The sequence below is a fragment of the Ctenocephalides felis genome, unplaced genomic scaffold (assembly GCF_003426905.1).
Source record: "Ctenocephalides felis isolate EL2017-DRISC unplaced genomic scaffold, ASM342690v1 CF-g0.4_SCAFFOLD_03571, whole genome shotgun sequence".
Classification (NCBI taxonomy): Eukaryota; Metazoa; Arthropoda; class Insecta; order Siphonaptera; family Pulicidae; genus Ctenocephalides; species Ctenocephalides felis.
In genome coordinates this window covers 36,510,174-36,530,678 of record NW_020539725.1, presented here as the reverse complement: position 1 = coordinate 36,530,678, position 20,505 = coordinate 36,510,174, and the positions used below count along the sequence as shown (strand labels likewise).

General features: G+C 29.3%; 1 protein-coding gene across 1 annotated transcript; it reads right to left on the bottom strand.

Annotated features, from left to right (window-relative positions):
- Nucleotides 1–2,258: 2,258 nt before the first annotated feature.
- LOC113385986 lies at nucleotides 2,259–12,873 on the bottom strand. Its single transcript, XM_026623802.1, has 5 exons — nucleotides 12,798–12,873; nucleotides 6,109–6,294; nucleotides 4,805–4,923; nucleotides 4,379–4,486; nucleotides 2,259–2,343 (listed from the first exon to the last, which is right to left on the bottom strand). Exons 1-4 carry the CDS (start codon nucleotides 12,871–12,873, stop codon nucleotides 4,424–4,426), a joined length of 444 nt encoding a protein of 147 aa, XP_026479587.1. The 3' UTR covers nucleotides 2,259–2,343; nucleotides 4,379–4,423.
- Between the last annotated feature and the right edge of the window lie 7,632 nt (nucleotides 12,874–20,505).

Genomic DNA, 20,505 nt, shown 5'->3' with positions numbered 1-20,505 from the left:
ACACTTTTCCCAATAATTGCTAATTGAATGTTTTTTAGATCATTCAAATCGGATGCTCCGTTCTCTCAAAAACTCGATTTCTATTTTCTGCACCCTTTGCTTTTTATCTCCGTAACTGCTGGACCTGCCTATGCCGAAAACTAATCAGCACATCTCTCTATCAATAGAAATCGAATGTTTTTTGAACCATTCAAATCGGTCGATCCGTGCGCCCGAAAACATGACTGAAAATTTTTATCCATATATACATACACACACGCTCACATCCATTTTTTCTGAGGTATGCCAAAATGTTCAGAAACCTTCAAAACATCGAGAAATGTAAAAATTTTCAATTTCGATTTTCGCCCCATTACAATAACTTACCCTACGGAAAGTTAAAAATGTTTTATTATTGTTTTTAACTTTGTATAACATGCAAATTATGGGTTTGAAATCGAGCTAATTAACTATTCATAAAGTTCAAAATGATCTAGTCACTAGATCTTTTTCTAGCAATTGTTTTTAGTTATTTGTTAACATGTATTTACAAATACTTTAACGATAAAATACTAAAAAATCATAGAAACTAAAATAACTCCTAAATGCTTGCAATACCATTAAAAATATTTTTCCGTTCGTCATCTTAATGTGATGTTTTCAGTAAATAGGGGTGGTTTCTGGAGTTAATATTATTGCTAAATTCTGTGAAATTGTTAGCACAATATTATAAGTATAGATTATTTAAACCAAATACATGTCCTAATTATAAAAAATGTGCTTCACTTTGATAGTGAATTTAATCCGGTCATCATTGACAATTTATCTGGCTGTGAATAAATTGAATCTCATGCATTCCAAAATATTATAAGAAAAAAATTATAAAGAATGTATTTTTATTCTATTAGTCTTGAATTTATCTATAAATATTTACATTTTGGTCATTTACATTGGCTAAATTATTTGCGATTTATATTCAATTTTTGTTGATAATTTTAGTTGAACCTGTGTAACGTATAAAATAATATATATTCAGTATAATTAAATATTATATATATATATATATATAACGGTTCAAGTAAAAAGTTCTTAGCTTTTCTTCGGTCGTTCAAACCATCTACTCATTTATTTGATATGATATTTTCTCAAATGTGTTACCAGAGAGAAAGGGCGAGTTTCAAACGGAAGTTGTTTAAAATTTTGATAATTTTTTGAAAGATTAATGCAACACCTTTTATACTCATTGTCAGGTAATATGATAGTTCGACAACTAAAAGAAAATGCTTGGAACTTTTTACTAGAACTGGTATTTAATAAACGCTACTTCGTTCAGAGCAAAACAGCATATGTGCAAAATTACCGTCTATTGGACCCTATATTAAGAGCTTCAAAATAAAAACAAGATTATGAAGTAACATAATGACGCTACATTAAGATGTTTTTAAGAAAATACCTTTATTAAACATAAATGGAATAGAATTCATAAGTCATATAAGCATGAGATTTTATAAATTTAAATTATTATTATAAATCTTTATTATTTGTAGAATATTTCATTTCTAAACTATATTTTTTATATACAAAGTTCGTAATGCAATAGCATTAATTTGAAGAAAAAGAAATTCTCAATTTTTAGTAACAATTACGAAAATTATTGGTCACAGTTTTATGGTATAATTATGCAAAAAATACCATCACAAATAAGAAATTCAAATTCTCATCAAATACCATCTTGACTAAAGTTCTTTATCATTAATTTTGATACTAGTACTCATAAAACCAAAGCAAATGAAAAAACAAATCTCATTTATTTGTACAGCTATAATCGATCTTTCAATGTATATAAATTTCGATTCATTCGATCATTTTGAGAATATCTTTTTCCCCAAACAAATAGGTTCAGCGCAAAGCGCATAATAAAATTTATTAAATATATTATATTTGCAGTTGAGAAACCAACAGCTAGTAACAATAAAAATCTACTAATAATCATTTAATGGAACAACTTTAATATTAATTTATTAAATTATTTAATAAATATCCAATCAATAATTACGAAACGATTTTACGTAAATTTAGTTAATTGATTTTCTTTTAAAACTTGTTTCACTTTAGTTTCACTTATACGAAGTTTTCGACATCACCTCCACTGAGAAGGAATAATATTCTTTTTAACTTCTCGTAGTGTAACTTATAGTAATTATCATTTAAGTTGTATTTAATGCGCAATTTTTAGGTAATCTTAAAAATAAAAGTTATTAGACATTATGAAACTGATGTTTCGGGTCAACTCAAAGGTAAAGCCTCATGGAGTGCATGCATATGTGTCAGCGAACTCCATAATGGTGGTCTCTCGCCCGATACCTAGAATTACAGATAAAGTTTTTGAACTTGCGATTTAATATATTACTATAATTTATTATATAACATAGCCTCTATAGTTATAAATAAAAATTTTAAAAAATTGGTATTACACAAAAAATAGTGTGTAAGAATAAAGTCGGGTAAATGCTAAAGTATCCTTACTAGAGAATGCAATACCGATGGAAAATTTCAATACCGGTATTTCGGTAATTTTTCATTTAAAAACCGGAATACCGGTAAGTTACTGGTATTTTTATTATCTTAACCAAACGTAAACAAAATTGAAAGTTACTAGTACAAATATAAAAAAATGTATATACAACTACAACTATATTCACGTAAACAATAAAAAAAAACAATAAGTTTATTATTTTAAATAATAATTTAACAAAAGTATATGCAATTGCTTAATACATTATCACTATCGAGTATACTGAGTACTTTTCACCAAAAACAAACTTATGAGCAAGAAAGGCCAAAAACTCATAAAAAATCATATTACATTATTATAATAAACTGAATTGTCTATATCCGATGTGTTAAACTAGCATACTCTCCAATATTTAAAAAAATAATTTCGCTACACTAATTCAAGATCGTATTCTTTGTCGAGATAAATAATAAGTTACTATAATTGTTGAGTATTGTTATTTAAAACAATATGATGCTTCTATAGTATTTTCAAACCTCGAAACGTTTTCGAAGAATAATATTTTATAATTGTAATAAGAAGCAAAAATATTTAGTAATTATCATAATTATTATGTATAAAGTTAAAAAATAATAAAGATTACGCAGAGGTAATCTATATGATATAAAATATTTTGGCGCAAATATCACTTAAAAAACCGTTACATTTTTACAAAAGATGAAACAAACATCATTATCTATCAGTCCAATTCTATTTATTGTAACACGATATGAAGCCCTTTGGAAAGCAATAAATATTCAGTTTAATGACGAGTTGAGATAATATTTGACATTTGTTTATCTTATAGAATCACTTGAAGATATAGCTGTTTATGCGATTATGGAATTTAAAGATAAATTTGTTCCGAGAAATTTAAACTTTAAGGTATTATGTATCAAATAACGCTTATGTAAAAATACTGAAAATACCGGTATTTTTGGAATAAATACTGCCAAAAAATCGGGCGGTTTACCGGTAATTCGGTATACCGGTATTGCATTCCCTAGTAAGGAGTATGTTCACGCCAAAATCAAAGCATGCCATATATTGATATAGAAACAAAAGCAATCAAATCAAAAATCATCATAAAATTAAATCAATCAATACAATGAAATAAAACTTTGAAAACATTGCACATACAAATACAATTTGTAGTTAATTTTAAAATAAACGCAAAATATCACAATTAAAGTGTTTTAAATATCATTGGTCCTTCGAAAAATCAATCAAACGAAATAAACATTGGTTAGGAAAATTTGAGAATAATGTTTGAAACCATTTTGAAACTTCGGACAAGCATTTTTTCGGTTTTCTTTTATACCGATTTCTTTTTTACTGAGATGGTAATGAAATTTGATTTATACAGTGAATGAATTTATTTGTTTTAGAACAATGAACTATCCAATTGAAGAATTGAACAATCTCTTCTCTTGTCATTTCCCAAATAAGGAAACCCACTTATAGTTTATTTACTATTGACCTCAGATGTCGTCCAGAACATCATTCTAAATTTTTTTGGTTTTGATTCGATGAAATCGACATCACAAATAACATTATTTTTCAGCGGTCAAATTGACCGACCGCGGTAGTTAGGCCAGATAACAATTTTTTTTCGGAAAATATAAAAAATAATTAAAATCAAAGTGTAAAAAAAATAATAGTATGTTCTAAGAATTGTCATATAGTTTGATATTGGTATTTTAACGTTTAAAAATGTCTAAGTTAATACAGTTTGAAACGGTCATTTTGACCGGCCTTGGTAGGTTTAGTATTGATAATTCTTCTTCTAGTTGAGATAAATAGTTTTTGTTTAGTATACTACATGTTTATCCATGGTATACTAACACTAGGTCCTCCATGTATAAGCGCCGTGTGGCGGGTGATTTTCGGCTAGCTCTCTTTCCCAGTTGTGTCGGTTCCGTTCGTATCTGTATCTGGCGTCATTAACTCAACCTGAAATATCTCAACGTTAAAAGAAATATTAATATAACAATGGAGTAAATTATCAACAGTTTTTCTACATTATTGGCCTAGCTTATATACGATTTAATTTGGTTTAACGCCGTTCATATTTTTCACGTAACATATCGTGTGTTGAACCCTTTATTGACAGAAGAGCTGATTAAAAAACAACTATAAATTCATAAGTACAGTAGAAACTCTATTAACCGCACTAATAAATTGTTATTTAGATCAGAAAAGATATGGTATTTTTTGTATTTACTGTCGGTTGAAACGGCTAATGAAATTGATTTATAAAATTATATTCACCTGTGTTTGCTCCGGATCTGACTTTTCTTCAACCACGGTATCTAGTTCCTGCGAAGGAAAGCCCCGACTCATTTGTCTATCGGGTTTTAAAGTTATGGGCCTAGCATTATGAGTTCCGGCTGAAATACAATATAAATTAGTTTTAACATATAATGAAATAATTTTTGTAAATTATTTATATATTATCACACGTTCTTAGCTATATGGGACACTGCTTATTACTAAAAAAGTTGTTATTAGTAGGCAATCTTATTATAGTCTTAACCTGTTCTTTTTATTATTGGATGCTATTAGAAGATAAACCCACAGTCGCCTTTCCAATTGGAATGCTGCTGCAAAGTAAGTGCTATTTTCACTTGGAAACATATTGCTATCTATATTTCTAAGTAAAAACGGATATCACTACGGCTCGACATCAAGCTGTCGGAGGAAAGAATGAAACCCGGATTTTCTGATTTAAATTTCGTAACTCCAACCATAGATAAACAAGTATAAAGTGGCTCTAACCACTAATTAACAGGGAGCCGACACAATGAATAATGAAAAAAGACACATATCGAAAATAACTATTGTAATCTTTATGAATATATGTCCATAATTTTTTGTAAGCATTTCGTGAAACGCTAATCAAAATAAGATAAAGGAAATTAGTTCAAGCAGATGAAATAGACAATATACTGTAATCTTTAAATTAATAAAGCCGGTGGAACCGTGAACACTAATATAGATCAAATTTTCGTACAATAAAACAAAACTATACTTGCTTATTTTAGTTTTCTTGTAGTTATTTATTAGGATTCTTATTTCCATTAATATGAAAAATATATCGGCAATGAAATAAAATAGATACAATATTGGAACTTTGGATATTGACCGGGTTAGGAAAGAGTCATGAAGGATTATTTACTGAGAATGAAATTTGCTTATCAATTATTGCATTTCTCTAACAATTGTTTCATAATATTTAATGAAGATTTTGTCATAGTAGCAGAATTTTATTAAAATCATTAAATTTTAATAATTGAACAGAGTGGTAATAGTGGATATGATTTAATTGTTCTGCAGAAGTACTAAAGTGCAGAAGTAATAAGTTTTTAACTTTGATTTGTATACTATTATTCTTAGATGGTAAATAATACAACGACCAATTGTTGCACTAATCATTTCTAAAGTCATTTATAAATATATTTGCTGTCCCTACCGCCAACTAAATTCAATTGACTTTTGAGTTGGTACATAATCGCATTAGAGTTAGGTAGTATTTGCTAAGTTTGATAAAAGGTTTTTAAGATCTATCTACTCACCTAATCTATGAATTGGACTGAATCGAACTAGTGACAAAGTGCCGTGTTCCTTATCACAGTTCCTTCTTCTCGCTCTCTCCCTTGCCATTCGAGCCCTTCGGCGAAGACAGCAGATGATGAGCAATGCCAATATAGGGAAACCCACGATGCACGATACGATTGGTATCACAATAGACTCTGGCGACACTGAAAAATGACTTTTTTGTAAGAAAAGACTGCAGAAGTGATAGATCAAGTGTTACGGCAATATTTTTTTTATACCTTTATTTACTATTTTGTCAATCAAGACTTATAAAGTAGTCTTGATCTACAAGACTATGGTATCTACCCTCAAAAAAAAAATCATAAAAATCGTCACATTTTTTTAAAAAAAACTTTATTACAAGAAAACGGCCCGGTCGATCTTTACCAAAAACTAATCAGCACAATTCCCAATCTATATCTATCGAACGGTTTTGGAATTTTCAAAATCGATTCAGAATTGCGGGCTAAAACGAGGACGAAACATTTTTCACTTTTCTGCGATTTACAAAGAAACGGCCCGGATACATCGAATGGCTTTTAAATGTTTGAAATCGATCCAGCCGTTTTTGAGAAAACGTCGATTTACGGCAAAAAATCTGTTCACACACGCACACACACACATACTTTTTCCAAATTTGGTTTCATCCGATTCAGAATGGCTTGAAACGTCGAGAAAACATAAAATTAGCGAGTCGGATTTTTTGCTGAAAACATAAACTTCTCCTTCGGTAAGTTAAAAAAAACCTTCATATCTATATTTTTTATATGTAACGCCCAATCTATCTAACATATATATATATATATATACACTTTATACACATATATATATATATATATACACATATATATATATATACACACTTTGTGCTGTGCACACAACTTTATATGTAAGATACTACGTGAAAAATCCACTGATAACGACATCAAATTGTATGTCGAAACGTTTAAAATGAAAGATTAATTTATAAATTATTCTTTTTTTATGTATGAATCTAAAAAAACTTACTCATATATTTCAAGACCAAAATTAACCCTTTCCACTCGTGATATGCAGAATTAATACGTGTTTTGCTGCCGGAGCGGCAAATATATAAATAAATAAATATATATATATATATATATTTATATATATATATATATATATATATGTCTTTATATTATATATGTATATATGTATGTATATAAAAACATATACATATATCTTTATATATTTTCGATCAAATGTAAAATAAATTTACAATATTTCAAAGTCAAATAAAGTTTTATTAATATAATATGAACATAAATTTCTATGCATTTATTACGAATTTAAACAATACGTTTTAAATTCAAGTTAAATAAATAATATGTTTATTGTCGCATAAAATGTGTGTCCGCAACCAAATGCAATCATTCATATAAGCATCATTAAACTTTTAGTAGCAGTTTGAACTAGATTTAGCAACAAATATATATATATATATATATACTCGTATATATATATATATATATATATATATATACACCTAAGTCTGTTTTACACGGTCTTTTTGTACTCGGTTTTGATATAACACGGTTTGAAAATTGAATATTTTTAATTTTTTTACACGAATTTATTCCATTTAGCACGATTTGAAATTTTATGTACCTAAATTTTTTTTGTCAAATTTAATTTTTGCGTTAATTTAATTTAAGTTAAATAAATAATATGTTTATTGTCGCATAAAATGTGTGTCCGCAACCAAATGCAATCATTCATATAAGCATCATTAAACTTTTAGTAGCAGTTTGAACTAGATTTAGCAACAAATATATATATATATATATATATATACTCGTATATATATATATATATATATATATATATATACACCTAAGTCTGTTTTACACGGTCTTTTTGTACACGGTTTTGATATAACACGGTTTGAAAATTGAATATTTTTAATTTTTTTACACGAATTTATTCCATTTAGCACGATTTGAAATTTTATGTACCTAAATTTTTTTTGTCAAATTTAATTTTTGCGAAGTATGTTCATATCACAAAAAAGTATTTATGAAAGAAAAAAGTCTGAAACCATCGATAGTATCGATAGTTTGCAAACACTAGCTTAAAGATTTAAGTGAATTCTCCTTTAGCGCGCACAAACAATTTTTACTGGTCAAAGCAAATGTGAATAGCACTAATTTAATTCTTGTTCTTAAAAATTCTTGTTTTTCACCAATTTTAATAGGTTTTCGAGATTAGGAACAAATCACCCATTTTTGTATAAGATCAATGTCTTTTTTTAAACGTTTTTTTTTTACACGGCTTCTTCTGGAACCAATCTCCGTGTAAAAACAGACTTAGGTGTATATATATATATATATATATATATATATATATATATATACTAGATGACCCGACAGACATTGTTCTGTACCCATGTCTATAATTCAAAAGTTAGAATTATTTTTAATACTGATATTTACCAATTAGTTAAAAATTATTATGATTTTACACTACAGTCTATACAGAAATGTATATATATTCCTATGGGTGATCTTAAATGTACAGCTGCTTTATAAGATGACGAGTGTCAGAACCCACACTTAACTCTTTATTTATACTCTGAAAATCAACCACGTAAAACCATCGATCAAACAAATATTAAAATATGTTTTATGTATATTAGAAATATATACTACAATCTATTGAACAAATTTATTTCCAATAGCTCAATTTATTTTAATGCCGAGGGTTATCCAATATTTTTAGTCATACCTGTAGGTGTAAATGTATAAATAAATGATATATATATATATATATATATATATATATATATATTGATAATAAAACGGCCAATGCGTCGAAATGAAAGAAATATTCATAAACGTATAGACGTTTCGAGGCCAATTGCGTCTCACCATTCAGCTGAAAAAATACATTAATTTGTTCAAAGATACAGATTTATGTTTCTACAAAAAAAGAAGTAAAATTATTAGTACCAGACCAGGTGAAAAAAAAAAACTGAAAAAAACATAACTAATGCAAATATCACCTCATATGGTATATATAATCGAACCTGGGATTGGAATCTAAAACCTTACATAATATAAAAATTCACATGTTTAAATAAAAATAGGTAAATAATTTCAAATGTTACTAAAACCAGAGTTTGGTTAAACCATAAGATATTGAAATTTGTTATAAAGTTTGAATGGAGTCAATATTAAACAAATTAACAATCGTTATATTAAGTTTCACATTTGTTCTTAAATCCAACGATTTAAATTATTACTTGTTGATTTGTTATATTCAGAAATTAGGAATTTACTAAATGATTTCTATCGAGTTAGCAATTGTACGTATTAATCCTATGAGTTAAGCAAAGCCACAGTACTAACCACTTCTACTATTCCACGATGATCAAACTACAATTCGAAATATGTCATAGTCCAACCACAAGGACATATCGATCAGCATGATGGTTTTCTGGTATTAATTACACAGTGTCCTCATACATCATGAGAAAAGCTACAAAGAGCATTTCGCGTCAAGTGTGACAGGACCGTTGAAAAAGGAAAAGCTGTGTCATGACGAAGGATTTCGGTCTCGTAACATAATTCGGTGTTTTCGTTGGTTCCCGGACTGTTACTTTTAATTACATTTCTGTTACCGCGTAATTCAGTATGCGGTGTAATTAATTTAAAATCATGTCAGAAATATTTTCATGAGTAATTAAAACGCAGTTATTCAAAGCGTCAAACTTTATAGGGATATTAAAGGAAAGATAGTTTAATTACTTGCTTCATAAATTTGTAGAGGAAATTGACGATTTTAATGTAAAATATCAGCATAAAATCTCATTTATCTCAAAGTATAACATTTATATTTCTCTGATGAACAATTATTATGACTAGCATTTTGTTGATAATAGACAAATCAAATTACTGATGGTTGGATGAAAAAGCGTAAATGGTTCAGAAATCATAGCTAATTTCCTCAATATATTACGATTAGACAACAAAAAATTTCATCATATCAATACTAAGAAAATAAGATGCTTGTGTGCTCATGCTGTCAGAATACAGAACCCGAGTTCAACTGCAGATATCGAGCAGTAGCGATATCCACTTTTGAAAATATAAATCTATAATATGTTTTCAAGTAAAAATAGCCCATCTAGGACATTTCTGTATCTAAGAAAATCAGATATGAAAAATGTTAGATTCATGCTAATAACAGTTATTAACAAATATGGTTTTGTTAACTGCTGGCTTATTATCTAATTACGGCAAGTTCGAATACAAGAATTCATAGATTCTGTTTACTGTTGAAAACGACAATATAAATTAAATTTAGTTTTATACATTGTCAGAAGTATTGAGTGTATTAATATTGATAGTCCAGTGATTAATGAAAATAAAATATAATTAGGCATTTTCAAATTCAGTGTGACGATGAAATTCAACTTTAGGTACTACAAAAAATAGTAACTTGAACATCATGCAACGCACTCAAAATAAAATCCCGAGGCAAATCTTAAACGCTCCTCGTTACACGTCAACATATTTTGGCAAGAAAGTCTGTGCTTGGTGAATACCATATGGTTTATTCACCAAGACACAGACTTGCTCACAATAGCAGAACAAACCGTTGTGGTTGCTTCTAAATATAAATATAGATTTTTTTTTATTGTTTTTATTTTAATCACAATCTGTCACACTTAGGACATTCAGTAATTGTTTTGACTTTTCTTACTATATGAATCTTGAATGGATGGCAACCCAGTAGTTGTCCAGCCTAGTTATGACTAATTATCTATATTCGAATTTGCTGACATTTTACTATATAAGCAACTATACCCACAAGAGGCAATTTTCACTTGAGGCTATATTTGAGATCTATAGCCTCAAGTAGAAATTTGACATCAAAGTTGCCTGATGTCAGGCTTGGCGATAGCGGGAATCAAACCAGTTGTAGGAAAAAGTTATGTATATAAAATTATAAAATCCATTGAATGAAAATATAAACGATTATATAAATCACAAAATTTTATGATAAATGAAAATGACAAGACAAAATGAATGTTATATTGTTTTTCCACCATGTCTAGCCTGCTTGAATCCCCACACAAACCCTGCCCAGTGTTGACCTCACAGTTTAAAAAATACAGGGAAACACGTTATAAAAATATGGTGGGAAAGCAGATTATAGCAGTGTTGTGGTACTGGTTAATTAGAAATTCATCCAATGGAATAAATGACAGTTTCGTCGGCAGATCCACTGTATGGTAGGTAATTCGACCTTCCATCATCTTCATACTATGCATATGGTTCTGAATATAAATCACGTGGTAAATCTCCTGAATCTCGATGTCTTGCAAAACTTTGAAGATTCAGCCATGATCTACTGTATTTATTTTAATTTCTATAATATTTTGGGTAAATAGATGGCGCTCTGTAAGAATATGGACTTTCGCAATGATTATAATAATCATGTCGACTTCAGTAGTCCTTTGTATCATCAGATTCTCGAATCGGTTGTGATTCGAAGGAAAGCGTATCGAAGAGTCATCATCTTGACCAGATGCAGTTCCAAAGTTTAATGCATCAAAAGACGATTTGGTGAGTTAACGGACAAGGAGAGGTCGAATTGCAATTCCAATGAAGTATTTGATAGTGAATTCAATTCAGGACCCAAAGTCTAGGCTCAGAATTAATTTTTGTGTCAGCAATAAACACTGAGGTCTGGGTATACAAAATGAGTATACCAACAGTACCTTATAAGTAGTCACGGAAGACCAGTGATTATGGTGCTGCATCAAAGTCTACATTTTTTTAAATTTCCGATTCACGTTCCTTCTTTGTCTTCATCACAAACGTCGTAGGTCACCAGTATAGGAAAAAGTTATGAATATAAAAATATAAAGTCCATTGGATGAAAATATAAACGATTTATTAATTACAAAATTTTATGATAAATAAAAATGACAAGTTATATTGTTTTACCACCATGTCTAGCCTGCTTGATTCCCCACACAGTGAACCCGGGACTAGTTGGTGCTAGCCCACGTTCTAACCGATATCGCCACCGATGGCCCACAAATATAAAAATGACGAGCATATTAATGAATTGGCCGGTGGAATATACCTGAAATGCTACCCCACCAGAGTGAGAAGAAAATTGCCACAAGATCTCATTTAGTTCAGGTAAATATTGGTATATTTTATTGATTTTTTTCTTTTGTTTTATCAATTTCAATTATATATGTTATACATTCCTAGTAGATATATCGCTGGGTGTTACCACTACTTTTTTATGTAATATTCTAAGTTTAGTTTACATATATTGAACTGCGCAAAATTTTTACAAATAAAACCGCATGCAAAAATTATTTGTACTGTATTCTCTAAAGATTTTAAAACTATCTCTCTTGAACTGAATTTCAACCATCGCATGTGTCTTCTAAAAGTAAACGGCTAGAGTTTATTACAGAATCTCAATATTATTCTTAAGGGTATCCATTAACACATCTTTCACAATATCTATCAAATTGTAAGCGTTCAAAATGTATATATTTCCATTGAAAATTCGTTTCTTATCCATTTAGGAATTGAATAGGCCTCGCGCGTTGCCATTAGCGAATCTGAAGGCGCGCACAATAGTTGGTTGCGTTGTAAAGCGTCGGACGTCATAATACTAGTCAGGTCGTCTCCCAGGCAGCCTTTGTCAGGTTGTTCGCCATTGTGCGAGGCAGATACGGCAAACGGTGACATTTCGAAATAGACACTTCTCCGCTGTCGCGTATGAAAAGAGGAAATGAAATATCGAACCCGCATGTTCCTAGAACATCGGACTAGATCATAATGATACTACTGATAAAATAGAATTAGATCTAGTAAATACTTTGCAAAATTAGATGTTACGCATGGCATCGTACCTTAAAGCAAATTGCTGGAACTACCCGTACTGAAAATAAATATTTTTAAAAATGCATCAATTTTTTTTTGGATAACTGAAAAAAAAGTTGAAAAAATTCCTTTTTTAACTTCCCGTAGGGTAAGTTATTGTAATCGTCCAAAAATCGAAATCGAAAATGTTTACATTTATTTCTCGACGTTTTGAAGGTTTCTGAACATTTTGGCATACTTCAGAAAAAATCAAAGTGTGTGTGTGTGTATGTATGTCAATTTTTCGTCCACGTTTTCGGGCGCACGGATAAACCGATTTGAATGGTTCAAAAAACATTAGATTCCTATCTATAGGAAGATGTGCTGATTAGTTTTTGGCAAAGGCAGGCCCAGCAGTTATGGAGATAAAGAGCAAAGAGTGCAGAAAATAAAAATTAAGTTTTTGAGAGAACGGAGCATCCGATTTGAATGATCCAAAATAATCAATTTGTAATGACGGGGAGAGGTGGTGATTAGTTTAAGGCAAAGGCAGGTCCAGCGGTTTCGGAGATACAGAGCTAAATGTGCAAAAAATGGTAGTTTTTGAGGGAACTAAGCGTCCGATTTGTATTATTCAAAGAACTTTCTGCTTGTTTTAACAAAATAATTAATTTTGAAAAAAAAATTGTTTCAAAATTTTTTTTTTAATTTTTTTTGTATATCGAAAATAGTTCAGATTTCTATTTTAATTCTGTTCTAATATACCTTAAACAAATAATTTCAACTTTCCAATTCAGTTTATGTAATTCTTATAAATATTAGACAATGTTACAATATTTAAAATAATCTATTTTAAAACATTTAATATTCCTCGATCATTTCGTTACGGTACGGAGAGTTCCAGCAATTTGCATCAAGGCACGATGCCTTAATTGCCTTAAGACAGAATTCCACTTACAGCTAGTTTAAAAATAATGTTATTTTGTGAAAACTTTCTGATACCCATTCATGTCCGTTAATCTAGACTGTCTAAAATCGTTTAGAATCTTTGGACCTGCTTTTGCAAAAATTTAATCAATTTTTCATTATGTCAATACAAGTCGAGTGCTTTTTGAATCATTAAAATCGGATGCTCCGTTCTCTCGCATATCTATATAACCGTTTCTCCGAAACGGCTAAACCGACTTTAGCTTTTATTGTTGAAAAAAAATCTAAAGTATTTTGTTATTGAAATTAAATACATATAAAATCTATTTGATTAACTAGAATTGAAGAATTGCAGCCGATTGTTGAAAACTTAGAAACTATACGAATTGTAATATGTGAAACCATGAATATATACGAATTGATTTAAAAAATTAAAAATTTACAGTATATGCGCATATTTCAGCCATATATATAAAAAATATTTTAATGATTTTAATGGTAAAAGAACAAAAAGAACAACAATCTAAATTTTTCATTAAAAAGTGCTATTATCCATTACAATAAATTTATTTCTGAAGGATAGAAATAATAAGACTGGTTGCAAATAGCATTTTGCCTTAAAGCAAGTTGCATGAACTTTCCGATACGAGTAAAGAATGGACTTTATCAACAAGAAATAGAATTAGCTATTTAGATAAAATGTTCAACTATTTATAGATTAAAGATTTCGCTTTTATTAAAAATTATTTAAAATTAATAGCTTTGGAACGTAGATATCTCGAAATTGTATATTATACATTAATTTATTTAATACATTTCATTTCATCCATTTCAAGATTTAAAAATGTGTATTATTTAGTGTGGACGACACTGTACCCAGTACCACCAACACCTACAGATTCTTCTTCTGCATAGATTCTGATTAGAATCGCTCAAGCACGCAGCGCAATTTTAAATTTTGATGAATTTTTATAATTGAACCGCTTATCGAATGCCTAAAATATTTCAGTATAATATTTAAGACGACAAAATCTTTCGTTATACAAAGTTTCATCAGACGTCAAAATTTTTTGCAAAAACATAAACTTCTCCGTTGGTAAGTTAATAAAATCCGTAAAAAATAAATTCCAAAACCACAAAGTTACCAACATCTAGTTCAATTCAAACGGTTCTACAACTTTTCGCATGAAATAACCTTCAGCCTGTTCTCTAATAAAGCAAATGACTCCCCGTGCGTCTTAAATGCACTTGTTATCTTCAGTATTTTCTATGCGTAAGCAATATGCGGTGGTTGGTTTGAACTCGAACTCGTTAAAATTACAACCTACGAGCTGTTTGTGACTCCATTAGAACACTTGTTACTGAATGGAGTGATGATACACTGCACATAATGCAAAGCTTTCGTGGAAACGACAACTTGTTATTTTACCTTTTAATACTCTATTGAGGAACCCCATGATTGAATTTTCAATCATGCTTTTAAGTATAGTTATAAAGCATGTGCACCATTCTTGTCAACAAGAAGTAATTTATATAGTAAATGTACTTCCATGTAAACAAATCAGTACATAAGAAGATAAGGAGATGTTCCTGTGATGCGTGCAACCTATCAGTAATATGCATTTTCACTTGTAAATGTAGATAAAATGTATGTTTCCAAGTGAAAATAGCCCTCACGCTTTTATCAAAGTCGTTTTTAATTTAGTTACAAATTGAGGTGTATGAACTGAAATATTAATTACAATACAGTAGTGTATTTCAAATTTCACATATGTTACTTTAAGACCGAAAAGTGTCTGATGCCCGATTATTTCGAATATAAGTTGGACTTGTTTCGGACATAGCGGGCGTTAGTCGAATAAAATAAATAATTTAAGACATTCATATAATGGAAATTGATTGTAGCGAAAAAAGCAATTCTATAAATACAAAAGCATAAGAACTGCAAAAAATTGTAATATTTTGGCAAAAATATAAGCCGTTCGATCGCTTGTAAATTTTTACAATCCAACATTTATTGGTAAATTAGTTGACAATTTATAGCAAAAGAGTTACCCTGATATTTCAATAGACTTATTGTCTAAATTTCGGCCTACAATTTGAAAATTGTATGCATATTCATAGAAACTTTGATCTTTTAAAAATCTGATGAAGGTGCTGTGGAATTGATGATCACTCAATTATTGATAGTAGATTAAATTAACCTGGTAGTAAATTGAAAAATTGTACTCCTAGACTAGTAATTCCCAACGTGGGGCACACGCCCCACAGAAATATCCATTTTTAAATTCAAAGTGGAGAGGCAAATTCAAAAATTACGCGACTTTAACCCACTTGCTTTGGGTGATTTGAATGTAATTTGTAAATACTGTTAAAAATTCGTTAAATATATTATGATCATTGTTTAGTTTAAGTGAGCACAGGATGCATGTGCAAATCATATATTTTTCCATATATATTTCCATAGCTTAGGTAAATAAGCATCCCTTTTTAGGTCTAATGCAAACATTCTCAATATTACGGATTATAAAAAAATTCCAAATTCTGTATGTATTAGTCTGTATATTTATAATTGCCATCCCTTCCAGACAGCGGTATAATAATTTTGATATTATATTTTTAAATTTAGAATTTTTAGAATTCAGTAAGTTGCGAGATTAAGAACATCTTAAGAAAATCAGCTCGCACAAATTACTCAAACATTTAATAAAATTTATAGTTCTATGCCTGTTGTCGCACAGTGCACACAATCGTTCAAAAGTGCAGTAATTAATTTTCTATGAAGTGATAACGGCAAAGGCAGCAGTAAGGTGTAATCAATGTCTTGACGTATATTTTGGATATTTTAGATATTTAATACCGAGATAAAAATTCTTATAGAAAAAATAATATTTATAAATTAAATCTAATATTCATTCGCATTTCTTATACGCTAACACCTACATCATAGGTTCCTATTCGTGTATTTTTATAGCCTATACGTATGCCTATACGTTGCATTCTATACTACACACCTTACATCTATACCATACGCTATATTTCATCACATACTCTCAAATCCCTACATTGTATACCGAATACACTTAACCTATATCTACTATATATCCTATTACCTATAATTTTGCTTACACGATACATTAACCCTACCGAGAATCGAACCCGGGTCAGCCGCGTGGCACGCGACAACCTTGGCCACTAGACCACGGTAACGCTACAATCAACCGTCTATTCTCGCGTGTCGTCGCGCCACCTTAGTATTAATCACCTAATTAATTAGAAAATGACCCGCGGAAACAACAGTGCGTCCCATATTATATTATTAATGGAGGTACCCGATAGGGTAGTGGTTAAGGTGCACGACTTCCACGCGGAGGTCCCGGGTTCAATTCCCAGAATAGCCAATAGATAGGTAGATAATACATCGGGCGTAAGGTAAACCTATATAATATAGGTAAATATATATTAGACAGTAATATTTATAAGAACATAAAAGTATGTAGGTATATAATAAGTTAATGACGGTATAGGTATCTCACGGTATGATTGATAATAGATATCTACCTATGATATACAATAATACAGTATAGTAAGATAGGTAATAGGTTATCACTCATATTATTAGGTTAAGTCTTATAAAGTATTGTAATAAATCTTGAGTACTTTTATATCATAATAAATACCTGTAAGTATTAATGAATACAAATAATACCACAATAAATATAATTAATGTTATTAAAGAATATAAATTATGTACTCAATGATTCCCTATACTTGTACAATTTAATGTATAGACTAGCTGTATATAATAGAGTTAATTATATAAGAAGGCAATATATTAGATTTGTGAGTTCTTATCGAAATATATCAATTTTTTTGAACCGGATTTTAAATTTTAGCGTTCCGGCAAAAAAAATATTAGCACAACACCACTGCCTCACGGGTATTGCAGAAGGATTGCAAATCACAAAGAAATAAACGATAATACAACTTAAGCAAAATAACAGATCGTCGTACTTTCAATTATAATTTTCAATATGGGATGATTTATGTACTAATAATTTAATATATTTTATATATATATATATATATATATATATATATATATACAGGGCCGGTCCTGGGGCCCTTGGCGCCCGCATGCAACTTTTTTCTAGCGCCCCCCCCCCTATTAATATTAACTGTTTTGACACTTTATCATTAAAATTATATAAATATTTACATATTTTTTAAAAATTAAATTTAATAATATATATATATATATATATATATATTATTTATTATATAGCAATTTTTGTTCTGAAACAGACAAGTAAAACTGTCTGTTTCAGAACTGATATTCTGATTTGACTTACCTGTGGATAAATTATAATTGTAGCCAATATAAACCAAACGATTCTGTGGCTTTCTTCATTATATATTTAATGTACAGACATGTTTGTAGCACAAATAAACTCAGTTTTAGAGGTACGATAATAATATAATTTCCCTAAAATACTCGACCGAGTTAATAGCATTGCTAGTTTACAACCGCTATTCGCAAAATAAACAGACGATGCTTCGTAATCATAATAAATCTAATCAAATAGAGAATATATATTCACTTAAAAATATGCGTCGAAAATTGGCTTAGCAAGATATTAGGAAATAAATAAACGTATATATTGCTGCGGTGCATAGCAATTTATTGTGGCCAAACCCGGAAAATGGATTGCTAAACATTGATTATGATAGTGTGTGTTCATAATACAATATCACAGGTACACAAACTAATATTTTGTAGAGAGAGTTATTTGCAAAATTGAAGTAAGTCTTACGATAATTCAAATTATATTTAGGCAAACTAATTAAAGTTCAAATTATTTTTTCAGTTATTGATCTAAATCAAAAACATCAGTAAAAATGTTGATTACATTATTTCCATGATTTGATCCACTTTGATGATATTTCTTCATGGTACATAGCAATTCAGTTATTCAATCAAGCAATAGGAAGACTGGAAACGGTTGTTGCAGAGTACGGAAGTGACAGTATAACTGCTAAACTATATTGATTTTGAGGTAGGATCCAAATGGGGAAAAGATGTAGTATGATTGTTCGAACAAGTTACCATTATTGCTTTTAGTCAGTTTCTTACATTAACACGAGCTGTAAGCCACATTGCTTTTAAAGAGTCAAAAAATGTTTCAGACAAATATTCACATCACCATTTAATTTACTTTACTTTCAGCTAACGGATGAACTAAAATTATGGCCGACCAAAATGATAGTAGCACAACCGTACTTAGTTTCTCCTAACACAAATTGTTTATAACATAATTTTCAATCATCATCTGGATTAACTTTTGTGTTGAAACATATGAAATAGCATTTACATATGATAGAATCAATATTAAATCTTATTATAAAAAAAACTCACGACTCAAAAAGGCAAAATAAAAATGGTACTTGTAAGTTAGAATAATAAACAAGACATAGACAACATGGTGGACCTTCCAGTGTTCTTCCTTGATACAGTAGAATATATTATAATATATACATTAAATTAACATACAATTTGGCTACATCCGAGTTGCATATTAATTACCGGTTGCATGCGAAATACGTCAGATAATTCAATCAACAACAATTATCAGATATAACAAAGGCTTTTCATTTCTAAAATAGTAATATTTCAGAATATACAGAAAGGCCTCAAATAAAATATATGATAGATAATAAAATTATAAAAAGATTCTTTTTAACGAACGAGAAAATATACGGAGAACTACATATTTTCACTCCCGCACTTCATTAGATTACATCAAAGTTCTTTAATTTAGTTGTCAAAATTTATTTTAATTTTTATTACCAAAAATCTTTTTATGTAAATTTTAGAATCGGTTATATATATATATATATATATATATATATATATAACCCAGACAGAAACATATCGAAACCTTAGAAAGTAAAATAAATTAATCCTTTTATCTAATTATGAAATTAAGCTAGTATGATTTAAGATTGTGCTTCAAGGCAAATTACTGCATGCACGAATTATTAGTGAGAATTAGAAAATTATATTTTGAATTTTTGTGATTAGGAAAAAGGAGTTTCTATAAAGAAGTGTGTCAATTAAGAAAGATTTTTTTTTAAAAAATTCGATTCTATATTTAAATTCCAGCAATTCGATTGAACCGTTCTACTTCAAACAAAAAGTGCCAAATCATACATACATATAAATATATACCCAAACGCATACATCAGTTTTGATTGATTTGCAATACATTTATTTTTGATTCTAAAATATTTTTAGTTTTCGAATTTGTCACTATTACTAACTCACGTTATCAGTTAATTAAATTTTTTTAACGACTCAATAATATGAAATTATTGTCGGATAAATAGTAAAAAACTAAAAACTTACTGTTCGTTTTCCCTCCATTCTTAGTTCAGACTCTTGCATACGTAGAAAAATCAAAGATAATTCCAGCATATCGTCAGGATTCTTGTAGTTGCCATTCATATTGCATCTGCAAAAGGACAAAATAAAACATTAAACATATATATATATATATATATATATATATAGATTAAAAATAAACTTTAAAA